The sequence below is a fragment of the Triturus cristatus genome, chromosome 6, assembly GCF_964204655.1.
Source record: "Triturus cristatus chromosome 6, aTriCri1.1, whole genome shotgun sequence".
Taxonomy (NCBI): Eukaryota; Metazoa; Chordata; class Amphibia; order Caudata; family Salamandridae; genus Triturus; species Triturus cristatus.
This window is the reverse complement of record NC_140589.1, coordinates 1,894,953,917-1,894,977,790: the sequence shown is the minus strand read 5'-3', so window position 1 is coordinate 1,894,977,790 and position 23,874 is coordinate 1,894,953,917. Positions and strand designations below refer to the sequence as shown.

The following is a 23,874-nucleotide window of genomic DNA, read 5'->3' as shown; positions in this document are numbered from 1 at the left end:
TCGGGATTGAATTAATTTCTGCCACGTCCACATCATTGTAAGACACCAAGTGAGGGGGGGCACTAGACTATTTACTCACATTGGGAGAAACTAAAGGGATCAGTTGACCAGGTGCTTACATTTTATAAGACTAAGGAGTGGGGTACACATTGCTGACAATTCGAGTCCCTCTCCATGGCCTCTTAAATATAAATCCACCATTAGAGACTCCTCAGTACCCCCTCCATTTTTTACCCCATGGTGGCCACAGAGTTTATCCTTTTTTGAACCAGGCTTGTGGAGAGATTGAAGACCTTTGGCTTGCCTTTCCCTAGTCAGGCAAACAGATTAATTAACTAGTTAATTAGAGCACTTTTGAAAAGTAAATAATTACATACACTGTAGGGTATAGGAAAGTTTTCAGTGCTCAAACATAAAGGATTACAGTCGGTACTTTCAGCAGATCTTCATTTTATTACAGATTAGCATGTTAAAAAATACACTGTACATAAGTAGAAAGAATACAATTGTTGACTACACGTGCTATAGGAGATTGCCATCACTGCTCTAAGTAGAGGCCTCTTATTAACACATTGTCCTGCAAACTATCCTGCAATGTCTGTACAAATGGTTGCAGCTCCTGTCCCGCATGAGACCATAAACCTGATGCACACATACTTTGGGGGCTGCAAACCTCTAAGGCCAGTGGCATCTGACTTCCAACTGACCTTAAAACTATACTTCTCTTCTCTCAGGCAGTATTGTTAATGAAAACAAACTCTGAATTTTAAATGAAATGTCAACAAATGATCCCAACACAGTGGATATGAACCCACGAAGGCCCCGTACAACAAATGTCATATAACGGAGTAAATCGGCAGGGCACAAGGTTCCAAAAATAGTCCTCATTCTACAGTAGTTTGGGAACAGGGAAATAAATGCAGCTGTTTCTTTCTGTAATGTTTGAATTCTGTTGACGTTTGCTGCTCTCTGGAGTTTGTATAATCGTCTCTGTGGGAAAGGGATAAGTTGTCTTGGGTCCTTTTCTTGACCAATCCTTCAGTACCTACCATGACTGCCACTATTTCTGTTTCTTTGTTCCACATTTTGTTCAGGTATTTTATCTCCTATATCTGGTGTGGATTTTATGTTGTAGCAACTGATGACTGTTTCAAATGAAAGTCTTCACAATCAGTACATCTTAAACCCAGGTGGCCTTTATGATGCCTCATCAGAGAGCGTTTGGTAGGAAATGCTCTTTCGTGTTAATATTCAAATATTAATCACAGTGTAAAGTTCCTGATCAAGTGTTAGATATTCCTTTTTAATGAATGTCTTGTCACACTGAAGACAGATACAGTTTCTCCATGGAATGCATGTTGACACATTAGGTTACTTCTGTAAAAAAAAACGCTTTCTGCCAATAAAGATTATCTGATCAGCACCTGGTCACATATATTGCTTCAATTACTTCCCACTGTGGTTATTTTAGATGTTGCAGCAATAGTCCCTTTGTAATGATGGGTTTGTTACTTTCAGTATATTCCTATGGTGTTGCTCCTGTCTGGAGGACAGGTGTCAACTAGTAATGATTTTCTGATGTTGCATTAGCTTTGCCTTTGTAAAGGATACTTTGCCACATTGAGTGCAGTCATATGCATTCTCCAACGTCAAGACTTTCTCCTCTGTGTTGACGTACTGTTATTGTATTAGCTGTGCACTGCCAATAAATGAATTGTCACATTCAGTACATTTATATGGTTTCTCCCAAGGGTGGAATTTTTGATGTTATCAGGTCTTTCTTTTTTAACAAATGCCTGGACACAGTTGTGATATGTATGCGTTCTTCATGTCATGATTTTCTTCCCTGTGTGGACTTTAATGTGCATTAGCTATGCCTTTCTAATAAATGCATTGTTGCATTCATGTAATTTCTCTCCCATGTAAGTTTTTTTTTTTTTTAAACAAAGGCCTTGTGATACTAAGTGCATTATCTCTCATGTGTGAACTTTCTGATGGTACATTGGCTGTGCCCTTCTAATAAATTCCTTGTCAGTGAGTAAAAACTTTATTATTTCGGCGCAAAGCCATAAAAGTGCTTACATTTAAAAAGAAATCACAGATACAATATATTTACAAGCCATTTACAATCTTACATGATAGGCCTCTCCATAGCAACACAATCAAAGGATCCCTAAAAACTACTAGGTTAAAAGAATAAAAGGATGTTAAATCTATCATTAAAAATTGATACAAGAAGATTTACAATAGTGGAAATGGCGGACATCAGGCTGTGCTGTTAGACACTCCAATACACTTATACTTTGCAGCTTGCCTGATGTACCACATACGGTTTAAAAAACGAGAAACCGCAAATACAATTGGAGGGCTGGTATCATACTTTAAGATTCTCAATGCCGCTATACATTGCTTGAAGCCAAGGTTCCTTGTCACTTTCTGTACATTCATGCGGTTGCTTCATTAAGAACACTTTGCCACATTCTCTACATTTATACAGATGTTTCCCAGCGGGGACTTTCTGATGTTTTAATTCTCCCTTTCTAATACTTGCCTTCCACATTCAATGTAGATTTTAGTGTGGTCTTTTGAGGTTGTGTTAAATATCCTTTTCTTATGAATGCATTGTCACATTCAATACATTTAGATGCTTTCTCTCCTATTTGAACATTCTGATGTCATATGTAACAAATCCCTGGTTGCATTCTGCACATTAATATGGTTTCTTCCTAATGTGTATTTGTTGATGCTGCATTAGCCTATTCTTCCCGTTGAAGACTTTATTATAGGAATTCTCTCCATGAGGATTTTCTTATGTTGCTTTAGCTGACCATTTGTAATAAATGCTTTGTGACATTTAATACACTGATATGGTTTCTCTCCTGTGTGAACTTTGCGATGTCTAATTAAATATTGCTTACAAATAAACATCTTGTCACATTCTGTATATTAATATGGTTTCTCCCCAGTGTGGATATTCTGATGTCGTTTTAGCACTTCATTTTTACTAAATGCTTTGTCACACTCTGTACACTGATATGGTTTCTCTCCAGTGTGGATATTCTGATGTCATTTTAGCGCTTCATTTTTACTAAATGCTTTGTCACACTCTGTACACTGATATGGTTTCTCTCCAGTGTGGATATTCTGATGTCGTTTTAGCACTTCATTTTTACTAAATGCTTTGTCACACTCTGTACACTGATATGGTTTCTCTCCAGTGTGGATTTTCTGATGTCGTTTTAGCGCTTCATTTTTACTAAATGCTTTGTCACACTCTGTACACTGATATGGTTTCTCTCCAGTGTGGATATTCTGATGTCGTTTTAGCACTTCATTTTTACTAAATGCTTTGTCACACTCTGTACACTGATATGGTTTCTCTCCAGTGTGGATTTTCTGATGTCGTTTTAGCGCTTCATTTTTACTAAATGCTTTGTCACACTCTGTACACTGATATGGTTTCTCTCCAGTGTGGATTTTCTGATGTCGTTTTAGCGCTTCATTTTTACTAAATGCTTTGTCACACTCTGTACACTGATATGGTTTCTCTCCAGTGTGGATATTCTGATGTTGTTTTAGCACTTCATTTTTACTAAATGCTTTGTCACACTCTGTACACTGATATGGTTTCTCTCCAGTGTGGATTTTCTGATGTCGTTTTAGCGCTTCATTTTTACTAAATGCTTTGTCACACTCTGTACACTGATATGGTTTCTCTCCAGTGTGGATTTTCTGATGCTGTTTTAGCGCTACGTTTCTTTTAAATGCTTTGTCACATTCTGTACATTTATACGGTTTCTCCCCAGTGTGGATTTTCTGATGTTGCCTTAGCTCTGCATTTGTTCTAAATGCTTTGTCACATTCAGTACATTGATATGGTTTCTCCCCAGTGTGGGTTTTCTGATGTTCCATTAGACGTGACTTTGTAATAAATGCCTTGTCACATTCTGTACATTGATATGGTTTCTCTCCAGTGTGGACTTTTTGATGTCGCTTCAGCTCACCATTTGTTATAAATCCTTTGGCACATTCAGTACATTGATATGGTCTCTCTCCAGTGTGGACTTTTTGATGTTGTTTGAGCTCTCCATTTGTTTTAAATGCTTTGTCACACTCTGTACATTCATATGGTTTCTCTCCAGAGTGGACTTTCTGATGTCTCGTTAGGTTTCCATTGGTATTATATGCCTTGTTACATTCTACACACTCATACAGTTTCTCACCAGTGTGGATTTGTTGATGCCGATTTAGATTCATCTTCCTTCGGAACACTTTATAACATTCTGTACATTTATATGGTTTCTCCTCCATGTTAACACTCTGATGCTGCATTAAGTCTTTCATTGCAAAAAACACCTTTCAACGGTCATTCCACTGATATGGTTTTTCTCCAGTATGAAGTTTCTGATGTCACACTTGCCCTTTTTCTGCCTCAAATGTTTTGTCTAGATATCCATACTACTTCTCTGCTGCCTGTTCTCTCTCATATCAGGTTAGCTCTTCCTTCGTAATGAGCACCTCAGACTTGCTTCAGTATGTCGGTGTGTTATGTCTTCAACGTATATCAGCTGATGCCTAAGAGACAAGTACAGACCTCATTGGGCAGTGTGTGGGGTTTCTGCTGTAGAAAGACTTTGGTGAGGCATTAGCCTTGATGGGAAGAGTTTTTGAGCCATACTGTTTTTACATAATTTTCTACACAAGTGATCTTTAATGCCTTTACCTTTTTCGTTTATCACTGCACTTATTTCACCTGTCAGATTAAGAAAAAGAAACATAAATAAGCTTAAATGCAGAGTCCATCAGAAAAATTTATTGCCATTTAATGAGACTTTAACCTGTCCATATAGACAAGTACACTGAAGAAATTCTATATTCAACTTTCAATATAAAGATGCAAGCGGCAGTTTAAGGGCTTACGATCATCCTTCCTTGATCCCCTCTATAAAGAAGTGTGGACTCAAGGAGTAACCAAGACACCAGAGAAGGTTCATTGATTGAGACCCTCTCCCCATGACACACTATAATGTTAAATCCATAGTGACAAGATGCCTCCCTTCTTATCCAGGGAATGCTTCCTATTATCACACGGCCTAACAAATAATACAAGATGAAGCCTTTTCCAGTGAATGGACCATGCAACATAGAGCATCATGGGAAACTGCTGCAAGGGAGTCTGTAATACTATCAGAGAGCCTAGGATAGGATTCCGAACAAGTAATCGGAGCATCTTTCACATCCACAAATGTTCACCTCTACAGAATTACTCATGCACCTTTTTCCGTTTAGTCTGGTGTTAGCCAAGAACATTTATTTTACAAAAATTGCATGCATGATTTACTCACCAAAATATTGGTTTCACCTCTTCATACATTGATCAGTTGTGCCATTCATATTTTGCTTTCGCCCACTACGGAATACAGCACACCACTAACTACTTAAGCCACTGGCTAACTTCACTTGACTGCATTTTACTCTTTCACAAGGAGGTAGTTTCCTTTGGTGCTTCAGTAATAATTACTTTAGGGATGTTATGTTAGTTTAATTTCTATGGTGCTGGACTCACCCTGGGGCATCTCGGCACTGCCTAGAAATAGTAACCTGAGGATTGGAAGGACCAGAGCAAATCAGAGGAAAACAATTAGAACAGAAAGGCTTTCAACTGTTTCCTGAAGATACAATAGCTGGAAATTTTGTGCAGGGCTATGGGGAGCTTATTCCAATATCTTGGAGCAAGAAATGAGAATGCTCTGCCCCCTGTGCGAATCAGGTGAATTCGGGGAACCTGAAGGTCTAGTGTGCTGAATCTGAGGTTTCAGCAGGGTGAGTATTTTATGAGGTTTTTTTGCAAGTAGAGAGGACCTCTACCTTTCAGAGCATTGTAGGTTAAACAGCAGATTTTTTTAAAAAAGACGTTTTTTACTGGTAACCAGAGCAGTTCCCTGAGCAGAGGAGTCGAGGGGGAGCCTGCAGGACGATTTAGAATCATTCTAGCTGCAGTGTTCTGTAGTACTTGTAATTTAGCAAGCAAGGTCTCTCCCACTTCGGCAAGCAGAGCATTTCCATAGTCCAAACGACTTATTACAATTGCCTGAACTAAAGTTCTATGATGGGAGGTAGGCACATAGGGAAGAATTCTTCTAAGCAAACGTAGACTGTAGTAACAGTAACTGGTAGTGGCAGCAATGTGGTCTTTCATGGTCATTGCCTGGTCCAACTTTAAAGCTAGATTTTTTTATAGATTGTTTGGGAACAGGAGCTGTACCCAATTGAGAGGGCCACCAGTCGTCCAACCAGATATCTGAGGCTTTCCTCATTAGCATGCCCTCAGTTTTGCCAGCGTTCAGTTGAAGACAGTTTTCTGTCATCCAATTGGAGATTGAGAGCATGCCGATGGTGAAGCGAGTTTTACTCTGTATCTGGATTTGAGCCGATGGTAAACAAAAGCTGCGTGTCATCCGCGTATGAGATGATCTCAAATCCTAGCTGTTCGACTATTTTTGCTAGAGGGGCCATGTATATATTAAATAAAGTCGGGCTCAGGCAAGATCCCTGCGAGACACCCCAATCAAGATGCATTTCTGCTGAAGTATAGGGTCCTAACATGAAGGTTTGTGTTCTTTCAGACATGAAGTATTGCAGCCATTGCAAGGCTGTCCCTTGGATGCCGCAGGAGAATAGTCTCTCCGCCAGCTTTGAGTGCGAGATGGTATCAAACGCTGCAGAGAGATCTACGAGTATCAGAACTACTGATCCTCCCACGTCTATTGTCTGCCTAAGGGAGTCAGTCACCACCAAGATGGCGGTCTCAGTGCTGAAGCCAGACTGGGATGGATCCAAAATTTGATTGGATTCCAAATATGAAGTTAGCCATCTGTTTATAATGCTTTCCAGCTGATTGCCCAGAAGCGGTAGTAAAGAAATAGGGCGATAGTTGTTAAGAATTAACGGGTCAGCTGTTGTTTTTTTTAATATTGGGCGGACAAACACATCCTTCCATGTCCTAGGAATAGTGCCAGATTGTATTGAGTAGTTGAAGATGTCTCGATTGGCTGTCAAGTACCTGATCCAGAACCTTGATATTCCGCAGGAGCAGACGAATGCTCCCCAACCCCCTACTCCGCTACCACGAACTAAGTTCACAACTAGCAAAGAGGGGGAAAGGGGAATTGGAATGAAAAGAGACTGCCAAGGACTGCTACTGATTCTCTTCTGTAGGACCGGACTCTTGCTTGACTCCGAGTATCTCCTAGAAAATAGAATGGTTATGTAACAACAATCATTTCCTACACTTCCCACTCTATCCCTGGATCTTTCATAAATACCTGTCCTTCCTTATTGGCTTGCCACTCTCTTGAAGGTCTGTATTAGGGGCGGGAATTCTATGTGTTCCTACTTGTGTTGTTCGCTCTATAGAATTCTGTGAAAAGAAAAACTATGTAACTCACTGACTGAATAGAATCAATCTTATTCCCTGCTCTATTACCTGCCACTGCAGAAATGTATAATGTATTATCTCATCTTCTCTGTATTCTTTCTCTTGTTGTAGGAATGAAAATATGTAGTTCTTTAGGATAGTTGGTAAGTATACATATATAACTATATCTACTGTTGGTATCTCTCTGGTAATACGCTGCAAGTCTCTTCCTTATTAGATACTCTGGCTGAAAACCTCTGTACGGCTTGGGTTTCCAAATTCTCTTTACTTCAATTGTTCCATCAAATGTCTATATAAATGTTATACAAATAGTTTATGTACTCAAACTTTCTATGAGAAATGTTGGCTCTTCTGTATTCAACCTTGCCGTGTTAAATTATGCGGAATTTGAGCCAAATTCCAAGTTAGAGTTTTTCCTGACTCTTCACTTATTACAAGACTCCTCTTTGACTAGAAAGCAATGTTTCCTTCCACGGAAGATTCCGCGACTAGACTGACCTGCCGTCACAGTGTACCTACTGTGACCACTCTGTACTTTAACTCCGAAGGCTTCTCTGGAAACTGAATTCTGTGAAACACAGGAAAACTTCTTCACTCGCGAATACGAACTGCGACCGTTTTCCTCAGAAAACTCAGTTGAAGTGTGGAGAACTCTGCGCGTGAGCGCGCGAACACAGCTGCGAAGGATTCACTGGCCAAACACTAGAGCGGCAACCCGAAGACTCTTGGCTGGTGTTGCTGACGGCCATCTTGGATTCCCGCCGAAGGGAATTAAATAAGTTACGAAAAAGACTAGTAATTACTCGCAAAGACATAACCCTGCGAGGTTTAAATCAATTGCTCCTATGCACAACTTCACCCAATAGGCCTGACTTGGGGGCGCACCGGGAATTGCCTTGCTCAACCCTGACAGTACCCCCCACCAAAACTCCTCCCTCACACAACTTCGGCTTTTGTGGGTAAGTCTTGTGAAACTCTTGCACCAGCCTAGGAGCATGCAGATTAGTCATTGGTTCCCACGTTCTCTCTTCCGGGCCGAAACCCCTCCAATCCACTAGATAAAACAACTTGCCTTTCTTAATTCGCGAATCCAAAATTCGCTTTACCTCAAATTCCTCCCCAGACTGAATGGATATTGGCTTAGGTGATTCTTTTATTCTCAAACCAGGGGGATTCTTTTTTAGAAGAGAGACGTGAAAAACAGAGTGAATCTTTAATCTAGAGGGAAGATACATTTTCACACTTACTGGATTAATCATTCTTTCCAACAAAAAGGGGCCTATAAATTTAGGCTGAAACTTTCGATTCCCCTTTAAACACAAATTTCGAGATGATATCCATACCCTATCACCTGACTCAGATGGGATTGTGACGTCTTTTCTTGTCTGCCTGCCTCTTGTAAGAAATCTTGGCCTTGATTAAATTGCTAGTAGCCAACTGATAAGCCCTTTTTAACTCTTGTACTACCTCCTCAACCGCTGGAACCTCGCTTTCTTTTTTTTCCCACAAAAGTATTCGGATGTCTACCTGAATTTAAGTAAAAGGGAGAGAAACCAGTGGAGGAGTGTTTGGCATTGTTGTACGCAAACTCTGCCGCCCAAATCAAATTTGGCCATTCACCTTCATTCTCCATCAAGAATAGTCGCAGATATTGCTCCAATTCCTGATTAACTCTTTCCGTTTGTCCATCAGTTTCAGGGTGGAAACTAGTCGACAGACGGGAGTCCACATTCAATCTTTTGAGAAAAGCCCTCCAAAAATGGGAAATAAACTGAGGTTCTCGATCGGAAATCACAATCTTGGGAATACCATGTGCTTTTACTACATGTTGAGTAAAAAGGGCAGATAACTGAGTAGAGGTTGGAATAGTCTTTAATGGAACAAAATGACTCATTTTGGTGAAATGATCCACCACCACCCAGATAGTAGTAAAACCTTGACTAGAAGGGAGATCCACAATAAAATCCATAGAAATAGTATGCCAAGGATAAGGGGCAGGTGGTATCGGCATCAACAAGCCTTGTGGTGCCTGTCTAACTGCTTTCCCCTTGATGCACTGCTCACAAGAGGCAACGTACTGTCCCACCCGAGTTTCCATGCCTGGCCACCAAAATTCTCTCTGAACCAATTCCAAAGTTTTCTTGACTCCTTTATGTCCAGCCATTAATTTGTCATGAAAATGTCGGATCATCATGATTTGAAGCTCCTCTTGTGGCACACAAATCTTTCCTTTAAAATAAGGTCTTCCATTTCGAATTTCTCGTCCTACTTCTTCCTTGGCCCATTCTTCTAGTTTCATATCAGCAAAAGATTTATTGAGTCTTTCTTCAAAGTCTGGGAAATAGATTACACCTATTATCCTTTCTTTCGGTAGGATTAAACCCTTCTCCAATTCAGTCTCTATCTCTCCTAGATCCAGACGGGACAGAGCATCAGCCTTACCATTTGCAGATCCTGGCTTATATGTTAAAACAAAATCGAAGTCTGCAAAAAACAAAGACCACCTCAACTGTCTGGGCGTTACAGTACGTGCAGATTTCAAAAATTGCAAGTTCCGAAGATCTGTAAATACCGTAACCTCATGTCGAGCACCCAACAAATAGTGCCTCCATTCTTGAAAAGCATCTTTTACAGCTAGTAACTCTTTATCTGCAATGGAGTAGTTTATTTCGGCCGGTGTTAATTTCCGGGATCGAAAAGCCACTGGATGGAGCTGACACGTGTTTTTATCCCTTTGTGAGAGGATTCCTCCTATGGCTAAATTAGATGCATCTGCTTCAACAAAAAATTGCTCCGCTGGATTTGGGTGCAGAAGAACAGGAGCGGTGATAAAGATTCTTTTTAATCCTTGAAAAGCGGCCTCAATCTCTGCAGACCACTCAAATTTGACCCCTTTCTTCAAAAGGCGAGTCAGAGGAGAGACCTTCTCTGAAAAACCTGGGATAAATCGCCTGTAAAAATTGGCAAAGCCAGTGAAGCTTTGCACCTCCTTAACATTGCGTGGAGAAGGCCAGTCCCTAATGACCTTCACCTTGGTATCATCCATAGCCATTCCATCTGGTGACAGAACAAAACCCAAGAATTCCACCTGTGAAGAATGAAAGACACATTTCTCCAATTTCACGAAAAACTGATTCTCAAGCAACTTCCTAAGAATTGCTCGCACATGCTGGATATGTTCCTTTAAATTGGCCGAAAAAATAAGGATGTAATCGATGTACACCACTGCAAATCGATCCAAGAATTCTCTCAAAATGTCGTTCACAAAATGCTGAAATGCTGCGGGTGCATTATACAAGCCAAAGGGCATGACTTGGTATTCAAATAGACCCAGCCTGGTTCGGAATGCCGTCTTCCACTCTTCTCCTTCAACCATGCGTACAAGGTGGTAAGCTCCCCTTGAATCTAATTTTGTGTATAATAGCTCATTTTACTTGATCTAGCAATTCACAAATTAAGGGCAAAGGATATCTGTTCTTCTTAGTGATGAGATTCAAGGCCCTATAATCTATGCACGTTCTTAATTTTCCATCCTTCTTAGGAATGAAGAATAGTGGAGAGGAGACTGGTGACTGTGATGGACGGATGAAGCCATTTGCCAGATACTGATCGATGTACTCTTTGAGATGTTGGTTCCCTTTTTCTGACCGTGCATAAATTCTGCTACACGGCAACGAGGCACCTGCCTCCAATTCTATCCTGCAGTCATAATCTCGGTGAGGTGGTAACTGATTAGCTTCTCTCTCATCAAAAACCAAGGCCAAATCTTGATACTCTGGTGGAATTTCCCGAGTCTCCAAGACACAATTCGAGCTTGTCTGACTTGCCAACAACATAGGTGGAGAAATCAAAGGAACCTTGCCACCCAAATCATGACAGTGCCGCTTACAATAATCTGAGTCCATATCAATGGATCTCTTAGCCCAATCAATTCTTGGATTATGTTCGGTCAGCCATGGAAGACCCAGAATTAACTGAAATTGGGGTGCATCGATGAGACTGAATCTTAACCGGCTCCAATGACTACTAGGTCCTCTTAACAAAATGTCCTCCGTCTCAAAAACGATGGGACCAGATGATAAATTGGTTCCATCAACAGCACGCACAGATTCCGGTCTATCCTTTTTGACAAATCGAATTCCTAAGGTTTTCGCGAACCTTATGTCACAAAAATTGCCAGTCGCTCCTGAATCAATCATTACTGAAATCTCGTCTACTTCTGTTTCTCCAAACTGGATTAAACCTGAAACAATTAAATGAGGAACGGCGGATTGTAAGGTGTTGGCAATGAACTGTGAATCCGGAGTTGACTTATCGTCTGCTTCCACCAGGGCAACTCCCATTACTGGTGGAGCTCGTCTTTTACCCAAGAATTGTTCTTTGGTTTCTTAGGACAATCTCTGACAAAATGTCCAGAATTCCCACAATACATGCATAGTTTTCCCATTCGTCTCTTCTCCCTTTCCTCCTTGGATAAGGGTCCACGAACTGAGCTGATTTGCATAGGTTCTTCCTCTGAAGACGCTTCTTTTATCTTGGAGTTTTCCGCCCTGACTCGATCAAAACATGGAGGGTAATATTTCTGATCCTTTCGGCGCTCACTTTTCCTTTCACTTTGACGCTGGTCAATCTGTAGAACGAGATCAATTAGCTCCGAAATATCAGTCGGCCGTTTGGGAATCTGAGCTAATCCATCCTTTAATGCATCTTTACGACCCCGATAGAAAATTGCTGCTCTCTTGGTTTCAGGCCAATTTGTTTCAACAATTAACTTATTGAATTGCGCCAAGTAGGCGACCAAATCTCGATTGCCTTGCTTTAAATCTAATAGTTCATTATCGGTAGTCTGAGAAATGGACCTTCGATCAAAAATGCGCAAAAACTCCTTCTTAAACTCTACAAATCATACAGGATGTGATCATTGTTATTAACCAATGGCATGGACCAGGCAGCCGCATCTCCACTCAGGTAGGACAACATGAAAGCCACCTTGGATTGATCCTCCTTGAAAATAATAGGCCGACAAAGAAAGTGTAGAGAACATTGGGTGAGGAATATCTGGGCCTTTTGTAGATCTCCTGTGAATAGTTCTGGAGCTGCCAAGGGTATTGTCGGGGAAATAGCATGAATTACTTGAGTTGTCAATTCAGCCGCAGATGGGGCTGGAGTGAAAGTTTGGGACTTATTTTCCCTAGATCCCTCTAAGGTACTAGCAGATATTGCTTCAAACTGTTGATGCAAAAATTGAGCCTCTTGACTTGATTTTCTAATTTCTTCCCTCAAAGATTTATTCTCTACCATAGTTTCATTAAGTTGTTTCTGTATCCCATCCAAAACTGACACTAACGCCTTAAAATCTATCCCTTCTGCCATTCTGCTCGGGTGGAAGTTTTGAGCTGGCACTTCAATCTGTCAAGTACCTGATCCAGAACCTTGATATTCCGCAGGAGCAGACGAATGCTTCCCAATCCCCTACTCCGCTACCGCGAACTAAGTTCACAACTAGCAAAGAGGGGGAAAGGGGAATTGGAATGAAAAGAGAGACTGCCAATGACTGCCACTGCTTCTCTTCTGTAGGACCGGACTCTTTCTTGACTTCGAGTATCTCCTAGAAAATAGAATGGTTATGTAACAACAATCATTTCCTACACTTCCCACTCTATCCTTGGATCTTTCATAAATACCTGTCCTTCCTTATTGGCTTGCCACTCTCTTGAAGGTCTGTATTAGGGGCGGGAATTCTGTGTTCCTACTTGTGTTGTTCGCTCTATAGAATTCTGTGAAAAGAAAAACTATGTAACTCACTGACTGAATAGAATCAATCTTATTCCCTGCTCTATTACCTACCACTGCCACTTTAGAAATTGATAATGTATTATCTCATCTTCTCTGTATTCTTTCTTTTGTTGCAGGAATGAAAATATGCAGTTCTTTAGGATAGTTGGTAAGTATACATATATATAATCTATATATATATATATATATATATATATATATATATATATATATATATATATATATATATATATATATATATATCTACTGTTGGTATCTCTCTGGTAATACGCTGCAAGTCTCTTCCTTATTAGATACTCTGGCTGAAAACCTCTGTACGGCTTGGGTTTCCAAATTCCCTTTACTTCAATTGTCCATCAAATGTCTATATAAATGTTCTACAAATAGTTTATGTACTCGAACTTTCTATGAGAAATGTTGTCTCCTCTGTATTCAACCTTGTCTTGTTAACTTATACGGAATTTGAGCCAAATTCCAAGTTAGAGTTTTTCCTGACTCTTCACTTATTACAAGACTCCTCTTTGACTAGAAAACAATGTTTCCTTCCACGGAAGATTCCGCGACTAGACTGACCTGCCGTCACAGTATACCTACTGTGACCACTCTGTACTTGAACTCCGAAGGCTTCTCTGGAAACTGAATTGTGTGAAACACAGGAATACTTCTTCACTCAGGAGAAAAACAGTCGCGAATACGAACTGCGACCGTTTTCCTCAGAAAACTCAGTTGAAGTGCGGAGAACTCTGCTCGTGAGTGCGCGAACATAGCTGCGAAGGATTCACTGGCCAAACACTAGAGCGGCAACCCGAAGACTCTTGGCTGGTGTTGCTGACGGCTATCTTGGATTCCCGCCGAAGGGAATTAAATAAACAAACTAGTAATTACTCACAAAGACATAACCCTGCGAGGTTTAAATCAATTGCTCCTATGCACAACTTCACCCAATAGGCCTGACTTGGGGGTGCAATGGGAATTGCCTTGCTCAACCCTGACAATGGCAGGGGCACAACTCGTGGCTAGGAGATCCATTGTCTTTGGCGGGCAGAGGTCTAGCGGCGAACCAGATTTAGCAGTAGAGAGGCCTTTGGAGACCTCCTCAATCGAGGTCAGTTCGAAACTATCAAGTTTGCTACTTGCTATCTTTCCTAACTCCTCCAATTTGGTAGGAGGTTCAGAAGCAGGAGGGGCTATAGATGAGAAGTTCGCATAGATATCTTTTCTTGGAAGTAAATTGCAAGGGAGTTACAAAACTCCTGAGATTCCATTGGCAACTGTCTACAAACTTTTGGGGATACAGAGTCCCTTACTATACTGAAAAGGGCTTTTTGGGAATTGCTGGCGTGTTCTATTTGGTTAATGATGAACTGACGTCTGGCTGCTTTTAGATTCAAATGGTATGTGGACAAGGACTGTCTGTAAAGTAGTCTATTATGAGAATCCTTACTAGCTCGCCAGATTCTTTCCAATCGCCTACATTTAGATTTTTCCATCTTTAGCTCCATCGTAAACCAGGGGGTTGAAGGCCGCCATTGAGAAGTACCATGCTTTTTTGGGGGGATTACGGCATCCAAGGCTGTTCCTACGGCAGCATTGAAGGCCTCCAACATTTTGGATACTTCCATAGCGTTCTGTACTGGTTCCATGGAGAAAGCCTCGTTAAAGGCTTCTAAGGAGAGATTACGCCATGGCCTGCGCAGCTCTTGTTTTTGCCCTGCATATATTTCTGAGCTCCTCTGACACAGCTGATGAATGGAAATCTTGATCATGGAATGATGTGTCCATGTGAGGGGGCCAGGAGGGCTACAACTCAGCTGGTCTGAGTTGGAAAAAATTTAATCTAATGAGTGACCAGCCCGGTGAGTTAGGCCTTCAACTCTTTGAGTGAGTCCCCTTAAATCCAGGGAGGAAAAAAGTTTATTTACCTCAGAGTTAGTAAGATTTTCTCCATGAAAGTTAAAATCCCCCAACAGAAGAAAATGTATTTGAAGCAAGTACATGTAAGGCTATATGTTCCACCAGAAGGTCTGTAAAATTAGCTTTGGATCCTGGCGGACGATAAATTAATGCTCCATACCAGCTATCAGAAGGAGATAGAGTGATCTTAAAAATTCCCAATTCAAAGCAAAAAATTGCATAAGGTGGAGACCCAGTTCACAGAGAGGTGATTTTTAAAAGCTATGGCTATGCCCCCCTCCTGTTTTTCCTTCCCTGTCCAGATGAAGGCATTTATAGTTCTCTGGAATAGCCAAGTTTATCAAAGGATGATTTGAGGGATTTAACCACGTTTCTGTGAAGAAACAGTGTCGGGGAGTGGGACGCAATCATGTCCCATATTTCAAAAGGATGTTTAGCTAGTGATCTTACATTGCATGATATGTTGTTTAGACCGATAGTATCCGGATCCAGGCCCTTTCTTGGATCTGGTGTGTCAACTACTATCAGATCACTTTGAAATCTGCAGTGTTTACAGGTTACCGGCCCTTCCAACATGTTTGGAAACTTCTGTATACAACAAATATGGGTTTGGCGCTTGGCTTGTTCAAGAGTTCGGATCGAGTGTAGAGATTCAGCAGAGTATGTTATGGAGGCTTGGCGGCAGGTATTTACCTCAAAAAGAGCAGAATCTCTGGCCTCTGGTCTCGGCGCAGACTGGCTTGCCTTTGGCGCGCCGTCGGCGCGGGCACACACGCGGGCACACACACACACACGTTAGCGTCATCATTTGTGGGATTTGAGAGATGCCTGTGTGTTTACAGCCTCATGTAATAGCAGGACTCTTTCTACTTGCTCTTCACAGCACAGGACAAATTCCAGCTTTCACAGCTCCTGCCTCCTGCTAATGATGTTGTAAATTCCTTTTGGAGACTTCTTTCTTCATCTGATTGCTACTATATCAGAGTATACCAGTTGGTGTCCATTTGAATCTATTCTTTATACAGTAATTCACTTTTCAGAACGCAAAGAAATGCATTTATACTTGGACTCCTGTAAGTATTTTAATTGAGGACTACAGCTCTGCTTGTAAAACAACTTAGTCTGTATGTCCTGCTTGTATGTCTTTCTAGTTTGCTTTCAGTGCTCGTTTGTCGTGCTTATATAGATATTTAACTATTACATTACTGATCTAATCTGTGCTGTGCCGTTGATCTATCTTTGCAATCCTATCTATCTACCTCTGTGTGTTGAACTACCCGTCTATCTACCTGTCCCTCTATGTATGTACCTACCAGTCTATCTACCTATCTATGTACTGTCCCTCTATCTATGCGACTTATCTTTTTTTCTTTTTCAGTGAATTTCTGAGGTTCTTAAAAAACGTTTTGCAAACTCTAGCAGGCTCCTGGTCCCTTGTTCAACCTTCCATGAGGTTCACAAAACTGCAGGAGGTCCAACAAACAACTAGGACCTCTGCTGCACGTTTGCATACCTTTGGAGTCGTGCTGAAGTGTGCTATTCCTGCAGTCGGGTCTGCAAATTCGACAACAAAATATACCTTTTAAAAAGTTAGTTCTTTCAAGTAGAACATTTCGGGCATCCCAACATGGCCTGCACAGAACAGTGGATCTAGGCAGTATCCATAGCAGAATGGATATAGGAATATTAAGGGCAATATAAGGTATAACCTTGAATAGAACAGATGTAAATGCCATCTAGAGCAGCAGGTCTAGGCGCTACCCATAGCAGAGCCAGTGAAGGGGCTATGAAGATCACAGTGGGTCTAGGCACTAGCTTCAGCAGACTGAAAAAGCAATATTAAGGGAACAGTAAGGTAGAACCATGAGCAGGTGCAGATGTGATCCAGAGCAGCGGGGCTAGGCGCTACTCTAACACAGCAAGTGTAGGTGGTTTGCACAGCACAGTGGATATAGGCACTATCTATTGCAAAGCAGTTATAGGAATATTAAGGGCACATAAAGGTATGATCCTGAACATAACAGATCCAGATACTATCTAGAGCAGTGGGCATAGGCAATATCTATAGCAGAGCGGATATAAGAATATTAAGGGCACAATAAGGTAGGACCCTTAACAGAACAGATGTAGATGCCATCTAAAGCAGTAGGTCAAGGCGCTACCTATAGCGGAGCAAGTGCAGGGGCTATGAAGAACACAGTGGCTCTAGGTGCTACCTACAGCAGAGTGAGTCAGAGAAGAACTCAGAACAGAGAGAGTGCCAATGATATAAATGAGGCAGTGTGTGGACTGTCTAGGCACTATCAATAATATATAGACTGGGTGTTCTCGTGAACTGAGTGACTTTAAATGCCATCGGAAATGAGATTAATCAAAACATTGATTAACAAGAATGGGGAGCCCACTCAGCATCATTAGTATTTAATTAATTAGTAAAGTGGTCCTAATCAATAAGTTGATTGCCATTACACTGACGGGTGCTGTATCCAAAATTCTGAGACACCATGTAAAATGAACTCCTCTATCTGGAAATTACAGGCCTTATTTTGTCATTTCAGAGATGATAGATTCAGGTGTTGCGTCGTGCTGTTAATTAATGACACTATGGATGAGGTGCCATGTAATAACATTTGATATGATGCCACCTACATTGTATTTTTCTACTGTGATAAACTGGGTTCTTGTTGTTTCAACCACCACTTTTAGCCTGAGTTTTGATGCAACTTTGACTGAGGTGTACTGGGCCCCTGCTAACCAGGCTCCCAGTACCAGTGTTCTTTCCCTAAAAATAAACCACAATTGGCAACACTTCAGCTACTTCTGTAAGTCCCTAGTAAAATGGCACCCCTGGTACCTAGGGGCATTGGTACTGATGAGGGTCCACTGGGACTGCAGAACCAAATGTGCCACCCCAGGGACCACTCACAAAGACAATGCCAGTCAAGTCAAGGGCTTTATTTCGATAAAAACTGATCATAAAAGCTTCACAATTAAAAAGAATTTGATTACAATTAACCTTCAAATCCTACTTTTTCAGTAAAAGAAACACATCATAAATAATTGTTAAAAACAGATTAAACATTACCTTTGAGCCTTTTGCTTCTGATACACCAAGCCCATGATAGGGCACAAGCATACAAAGGGCGAGAGACCGACATTAAAATGCGTAGTGCCTCAATGTGATGCCTGGTTCCTAACGAGCGGCACAATTGCTTAAGCCATCTGCTTCTTGGGTGTACATACTCCTGGCATTCGAACAAAAAGTGTGCCAAAGATTCTTGTCTAGATGTACAAAAGGGGCAAAATTCTGTGGTCTGAGCTGGGGGTTTCCACCGGGATGTAAAAGCATGAAGTGGAAGAGTCCCGGTCCTAAATTTAAAATAAAGGGTCCTGTCAAAAGGCCTCTCGATAATGTCTAGATATAATTCCCGGATCGGCAAGTCCTTGAAATTCAAAAGGTTTTCCGTGAGTCTGCCCAATGAGCAATTAGTATTCCGTTGGGTTACAATCCAGTTCCAGTATAAACTCTTAAGTGTTGCATTTTGGGTGGGGGGGGGGGGCAGACCTATTTTCCCAGGCTACGCTTAGACCTAGATTGCACAGGAGGGCTTTCATGTCTGTCAGCCATTTTATCCTATGCCACCCGGGGAGTGACATTACTTCAGAGAGGCCTTTAGCATATTTTGCTAGCTCCGGGACTCGCCACAACCGAGCCCATAAAAGTAGGGGTCGAAACTTTGCCAAATCACCAATGGGACGACAACCCAAATCAAGCATTAATGGCATCATAGGGGTACCTTGGGGAAGTGACATAATGGCCCTACAGAACTTCCTTTCAGATCTTGACAGTTCGCTAGTGTTGCATGAGCCCCACAGTTATGCCCCGTAAAGAGCAGAACTGACCCCTTGCTGCATAAATTTCAATAACAGGGGCTATAGGTCTAATTGCACAGGAGCGCTGCTCCTTCAGGAGAGCCCCCGTTACCCTCTTATGGGCTAGCAGCATTTTACACAAATGAGGAGCCCACTGCATATTGTGCGATAAACGGATGCCTAGATAATCAAATACATCCACCCTCCACAAAGGAACAGCGTTCAACTTTGGGGGACGCCCAGGTTTTATTGGGGGGTTCATCACAAGATATTTCGTTTTATAGGTGTTGATTACCAGGCCCCATTCTGCACAAAAAAGGTGGAAGTTATTAAGTAATTTTTGAAGGCCCATTGGGGATTTGGACAGTAAGAGCGTGTCATCCACAAAGAGGAGGGTAGGGATACGCTCCCCCGCCAGGGATGGTTCATCGGAGGGATTTTTGAACAGATGCTCAACCACACCGTTGACATACAAAGAAAAAAGGGTGGGAGCTAGAACACATCCCTGGCGAACCCCTCTCTCTACCGGGATTGTACTGGTTTTCTCGCTCTCCCTGCCCCATCTAATCTGGGCAAAGGTGTTCTCATGTAGCCTTACAATTAACAGTAGAATGTAATGGGGTATCCCCATATCAGCAAGGACTCTCCAAAGAGTCTGCCTAGGTACAAGGTCAAAAGGCAGTCTTTAAGTCGATGAACGCAAGATAGAGACTGCCTTTGCCTATGGACCACCACCTTCCAGTACACTAGCATCAATCTAAAAGCTTGTTCGATTGTGCCAGTACCTGCTCTGAAACCTGCCTGGTAGTCAGAAAGGATGTTTTCACTGATCCATTGTGATATTCTAACCAACAACACCTTGCCGACCACCTTTTGGGCTATGTCCAGCAGGCATATGGGTCTATAGTTCGATGGGTCCTCCCTAGCCCCCTTTTTAAAGATAGGAACAACCTCCGCCCCTTTCCAAGATGCTGGAATCGGTGCGCCCCTACTGATAGCATTAAGCAGGCAATGGATAAGTTTACCCCATTTCGGGATATCTAAACGTAGCAGATCCCCGGGGATACCATCTGGGTCAGCCGCCTTTTGGGGCATGATAGTACTAATGGCATACTCTACTTCTTTTATAGAAAAAACGGGATCTGCTAAATCTGCCTCCCAGTCCTTTTGGGGCATAGTAGTACAAATAGTACCAGTAGCATTCTCTGCTCTTTTTATTGGAAGGTCAGGACTTACTAGAGCCACCACCCAACCCTGTTCATCATTGGAGATAACAGTAGTGATATCACCAGTTTGGCAAGTGTACAATTTGGAGAAGTGGTTGACCCACGCTTGACTGGTGATATTACATGTTATAAGGTCGCTATCTGGTCTATTTTTGGCTCTAATTGTATCCCAGAAGCGCCTTGAATCTTTCCCAGAGCTTGCCTCTTTTAAGGTGCACCAGTACTCTTCTTCCCACTCCTTTCTTGCACGTGCCAGGGTTTGCTTATAGTTATTCCTAGCTCCCTGTATCGTTACTTGGGATTTGCTTTTAATAGCCCCAATCAAGAGAGTTTTTGCATGCCTGCATGCAGATGTGTACCATTCATGCTTACCCCTAGGGTTCCGAATTGCCGTATTCTTACCCACACACTCCTTTTTAAAAAATACATTCCCAATAGACCTAAGTGTTCCCTCAAAAATGGATGTGACCCTTCCAAAATTTGACCGGGCCGGATCAATGTTTTCCAACTCCATTTGTGAGGCAATAAGCATTGCATTGATAGTGTTAAGTTTAATTTCATCAGCTGAAACCAAATTCCACTTCAAGCGTCTCCCACAGGAGGAGACAGAAATTTTGTGAGCTTGTTTAGGGGGCACTTTAATAGTTTCATTGAGCCAAGGATTCTTAAGGGACAAGGAAAGCGAGTTGTGATCGCTTTCGACAGTAGGTAAAACTACCATACCCTGTACCAGACCCCAAAGTGAAAAATCTAGCAGGATGTAGTCAATCCTTGAAGTATGATTGACTCTATTAAATGTGACGGCACCCGTGGGGTCTGAACTTGTACGGCCATTAGTGGCTCTTAGACCAAACTCTAACGTTACAGCGTTCAGCTGAATCGCACTTTGGGACCATTTTTTAATCGGGGGAATAGTTAGGGTTGGAATACCCCTTCTAGCATCATCCTCACCCAGGTCCAGAATATCATCTGTTGAGAGAGGCTCATAGGTACAATTAAAGTCTCCCGCAACCAGGACTTGGGCACCAACTGTATTTTCTCTAAGCTCTGCTTCAAGAGTGGTCACTATCGGGGACATAGACCCATATTTAGTGCCTCTGACATAAATATTGAACAAATTGAGGGTTAGTCCCATGCGAGGGCCTCTCAAAGAAATTCCTAAAATGTCAGGGCTATTGATTTGCTTAAGTTTTAAGCAGCAGTTTAAGGCAATGCTTACCCAAATGAGAAGGCCTCCCGAGGGACGACCCTTCCCATTTCTGGGGAGTACTGCATGGACAGAGTATGTAACATATCCAACTCGATAGAGTGGTTCTAAACTCCAAGTCTCCTGAAACAGGCAGATCTTATGCGCCTCCACTAAAGCGTTCCACTCTGGTAGGAACAATTTCCTTTGGATGCCCGCTAGGTTCCAGCTTAGGATCTTTAGGGTACCGCTGAGATCATGAACATCGCTATTTTGGGGACCCGGGTATTCAATGGTGGGAATGGGTGTGACAAAAGACATAAGATCAATAGAGGGCATAGACTGTGCAATATTAAGCCCTGATACAGAAGTAGGGGAGGGGCATAGAGCTGTGACCTGCAAAATTTCTTGATCGGTTATCTGCAAAATTGGGGTTATATAGTTAATATCTATACTTTTATTAGTCATAGGGTCAGCTATGGGTTGTGGAAATTTGGGGCTGGCGTGTTCAATGCCCTCAGGGCCATAACCTGTACACGATAATGGTCAATCCACTGCTTCTAGGCAGCTGAATCTATTAGCAACTGGTGTGCCCCTCCAGCCTACAGAATTCCCCGACGGCAAATATAGTCAGCCGTACGCCCCCCCCCCCCCCCCGAGTCCTTTTCTTCTCGCTTCCTAACCAGGGCACCCTGCGTACCATTAAGATCCCGCTACCGCAATGAGGTGGAAGCGGTCTATTGGTAGTGAGCCAATGCTGTACCTTGTTTTTTAAAGACCATGTCAGTTCCTCTATATTTGGGCTTAATTCGGGAACTCATAATTACAACATATGGGTCTGCTTCTATTGGTAGATGTATGGGGTGCCCCCTCTCACCCCTATTCTTATCATTATTATGTAGTGGCCCTGATGATTTGAATGGTATCGCTTTCGTATTATCGGAGGGGACTGGAAATTTAAAGCGGCTAGCGGTGGCTTTGATTTTGTATTTGGCTCATTAGAAGGTGCTTCCAACACTTTCCAACACTTTCAGTTCCGCTATTAGATTTATGTTATTGGCTTCTGGCTGCCCTAATTTAGCCAACCCAGCACCCGTCTGGATCTTAGAAGATGCATTCATAGAAGCTATCTGCTTTTCAATATTTGAAAGAGATAGTTCTATGGGTTGCATATAGATTTTAATGAGTTCTCCTAATCTGAGTAGTAGTTGGTTGTTTGCCTCGCAAACTTTGCAACCCTCACCCAAACTACCAGACTCACTAGGATTAGTTGGGTTCGAGGAAAGGTCTGATGTATCCGTCGCTATGTTAATTACGCCACTCTGTGCGAGTGCATTTTTACTTGGCATATGAATAGTGGGAGGTTTTTTATTGGATTTACGTTTACATTTTTTCGCTTCTTTCGTTTTGGGATAGCACCCTCCCTCTTCCCCCTTGAATGCTCAATATTGGGGACCTCCTGTCTCGGGCTCGTAAAAAGTTCAGGCGTCCTCTCAAGCGCCTCACTTAATAACGTATCCGAAAGAGCCAGAGATGCCGAAAGATCAACCATATTTGGCACACTATGTGTTTCAACTTGAACTTCGATTAGAGGCCTAATCTCCCTTAGGTTTGTGGGTGTCTTGGCTAATGCTAAAGGTCCTATTGATGATCGCTTGGCTAAAGCAAAGTCCTGAGAGACCCTACGCTCCAGAAGTGATATTGAATATGCTACTTACCAGTATGCATCTGTTCTTGGCATGTAGGGCTGCTGACATTCATATCTGTGCATAGATCGCCGCCTAGTGTTGGGTCCGGATGTTTGCACGTTGTTGTCCTGGAAGAGTCTTCGAAGTATCCTTGGATAGGTGACTCCTCCCCTGGACTACAGTGCGCATGGGCATCCTCTCCATCCTCAGATTGTTTTTCGCCATTGTGGCAGTGATGGAGTAGATACAGAAAGTGATGACCATGCTTGCAGTAATTCTGAGAGCTGCAGCTGCGACAGGCGCCGGGGAGGAGGGAGGGCGATATGAATGTCAGCAGCCCTACATGCCAAGAACAGATGCATACTGGTAAGTAGCATATTCAGTTCGAGGCATGTGGGCTGCTGAATTCATATCTGTGCATAGAATACATAGCAGTGCCCTCTATTAGCGGCGGCTACCCGTGCCAGCTGCAGCGGTCTGAAAAAGTGTCTTGAGAACAGCCTGTCCTACAGCTGCCTGCTGTTTTGACTGCACATCTACGCAATAGTGTTTTGTAAATGTGTGTGTAGTGGACCATGTGGCTGCTCTGCATATATCATGCAGGGGAATATTTCCTAGGAAGGCCATGGAAGCCCCCAACTTACGTGTTGAGTGGGCTCGTGGTGGAATAGTTAATGTGCGTTTTGCCTTTTGATAACAGATTTGAATACACTTAACTATCCATCTGGCTATCCCTGCTTTGGAGATGGCGTT

The 23,874-nt window shown here is 42.2% G+C and overlaps 1 protein-coding gene across 4 annotated transcripts in view; it reads right to left on the bottom strand.

Annotated features, from left to right (window-relative positions):
* Positions 1 to 433: 433 nt before the first annotated feature.
* The window catches only part of LOC146822335 (uncharacterized), a 71,371-nt gene continuing 47,930 nt past the window's right edge, over positions 434 to 23,874 (bottom strand). For all 4 annotated transcript variants that reach the window (XM_085613416.1, XM_085613415.1, XM_085613417.1 and 1 more), the window contains one exon: positions 434 to 4,753. In XM_085613416.1, coding sequence (XP_085469542.1) covers positions 3,067 to 4,344 — 1,278 coding nt within the window. In that variant the 5' untranslated portion in view covers positions 4,345 to 4,753 and the 3' untranslated portion in view covers positions 434 to 3,066. The remainder of the gene's footprint in view (positions 4,754 to 23,874) is intronic.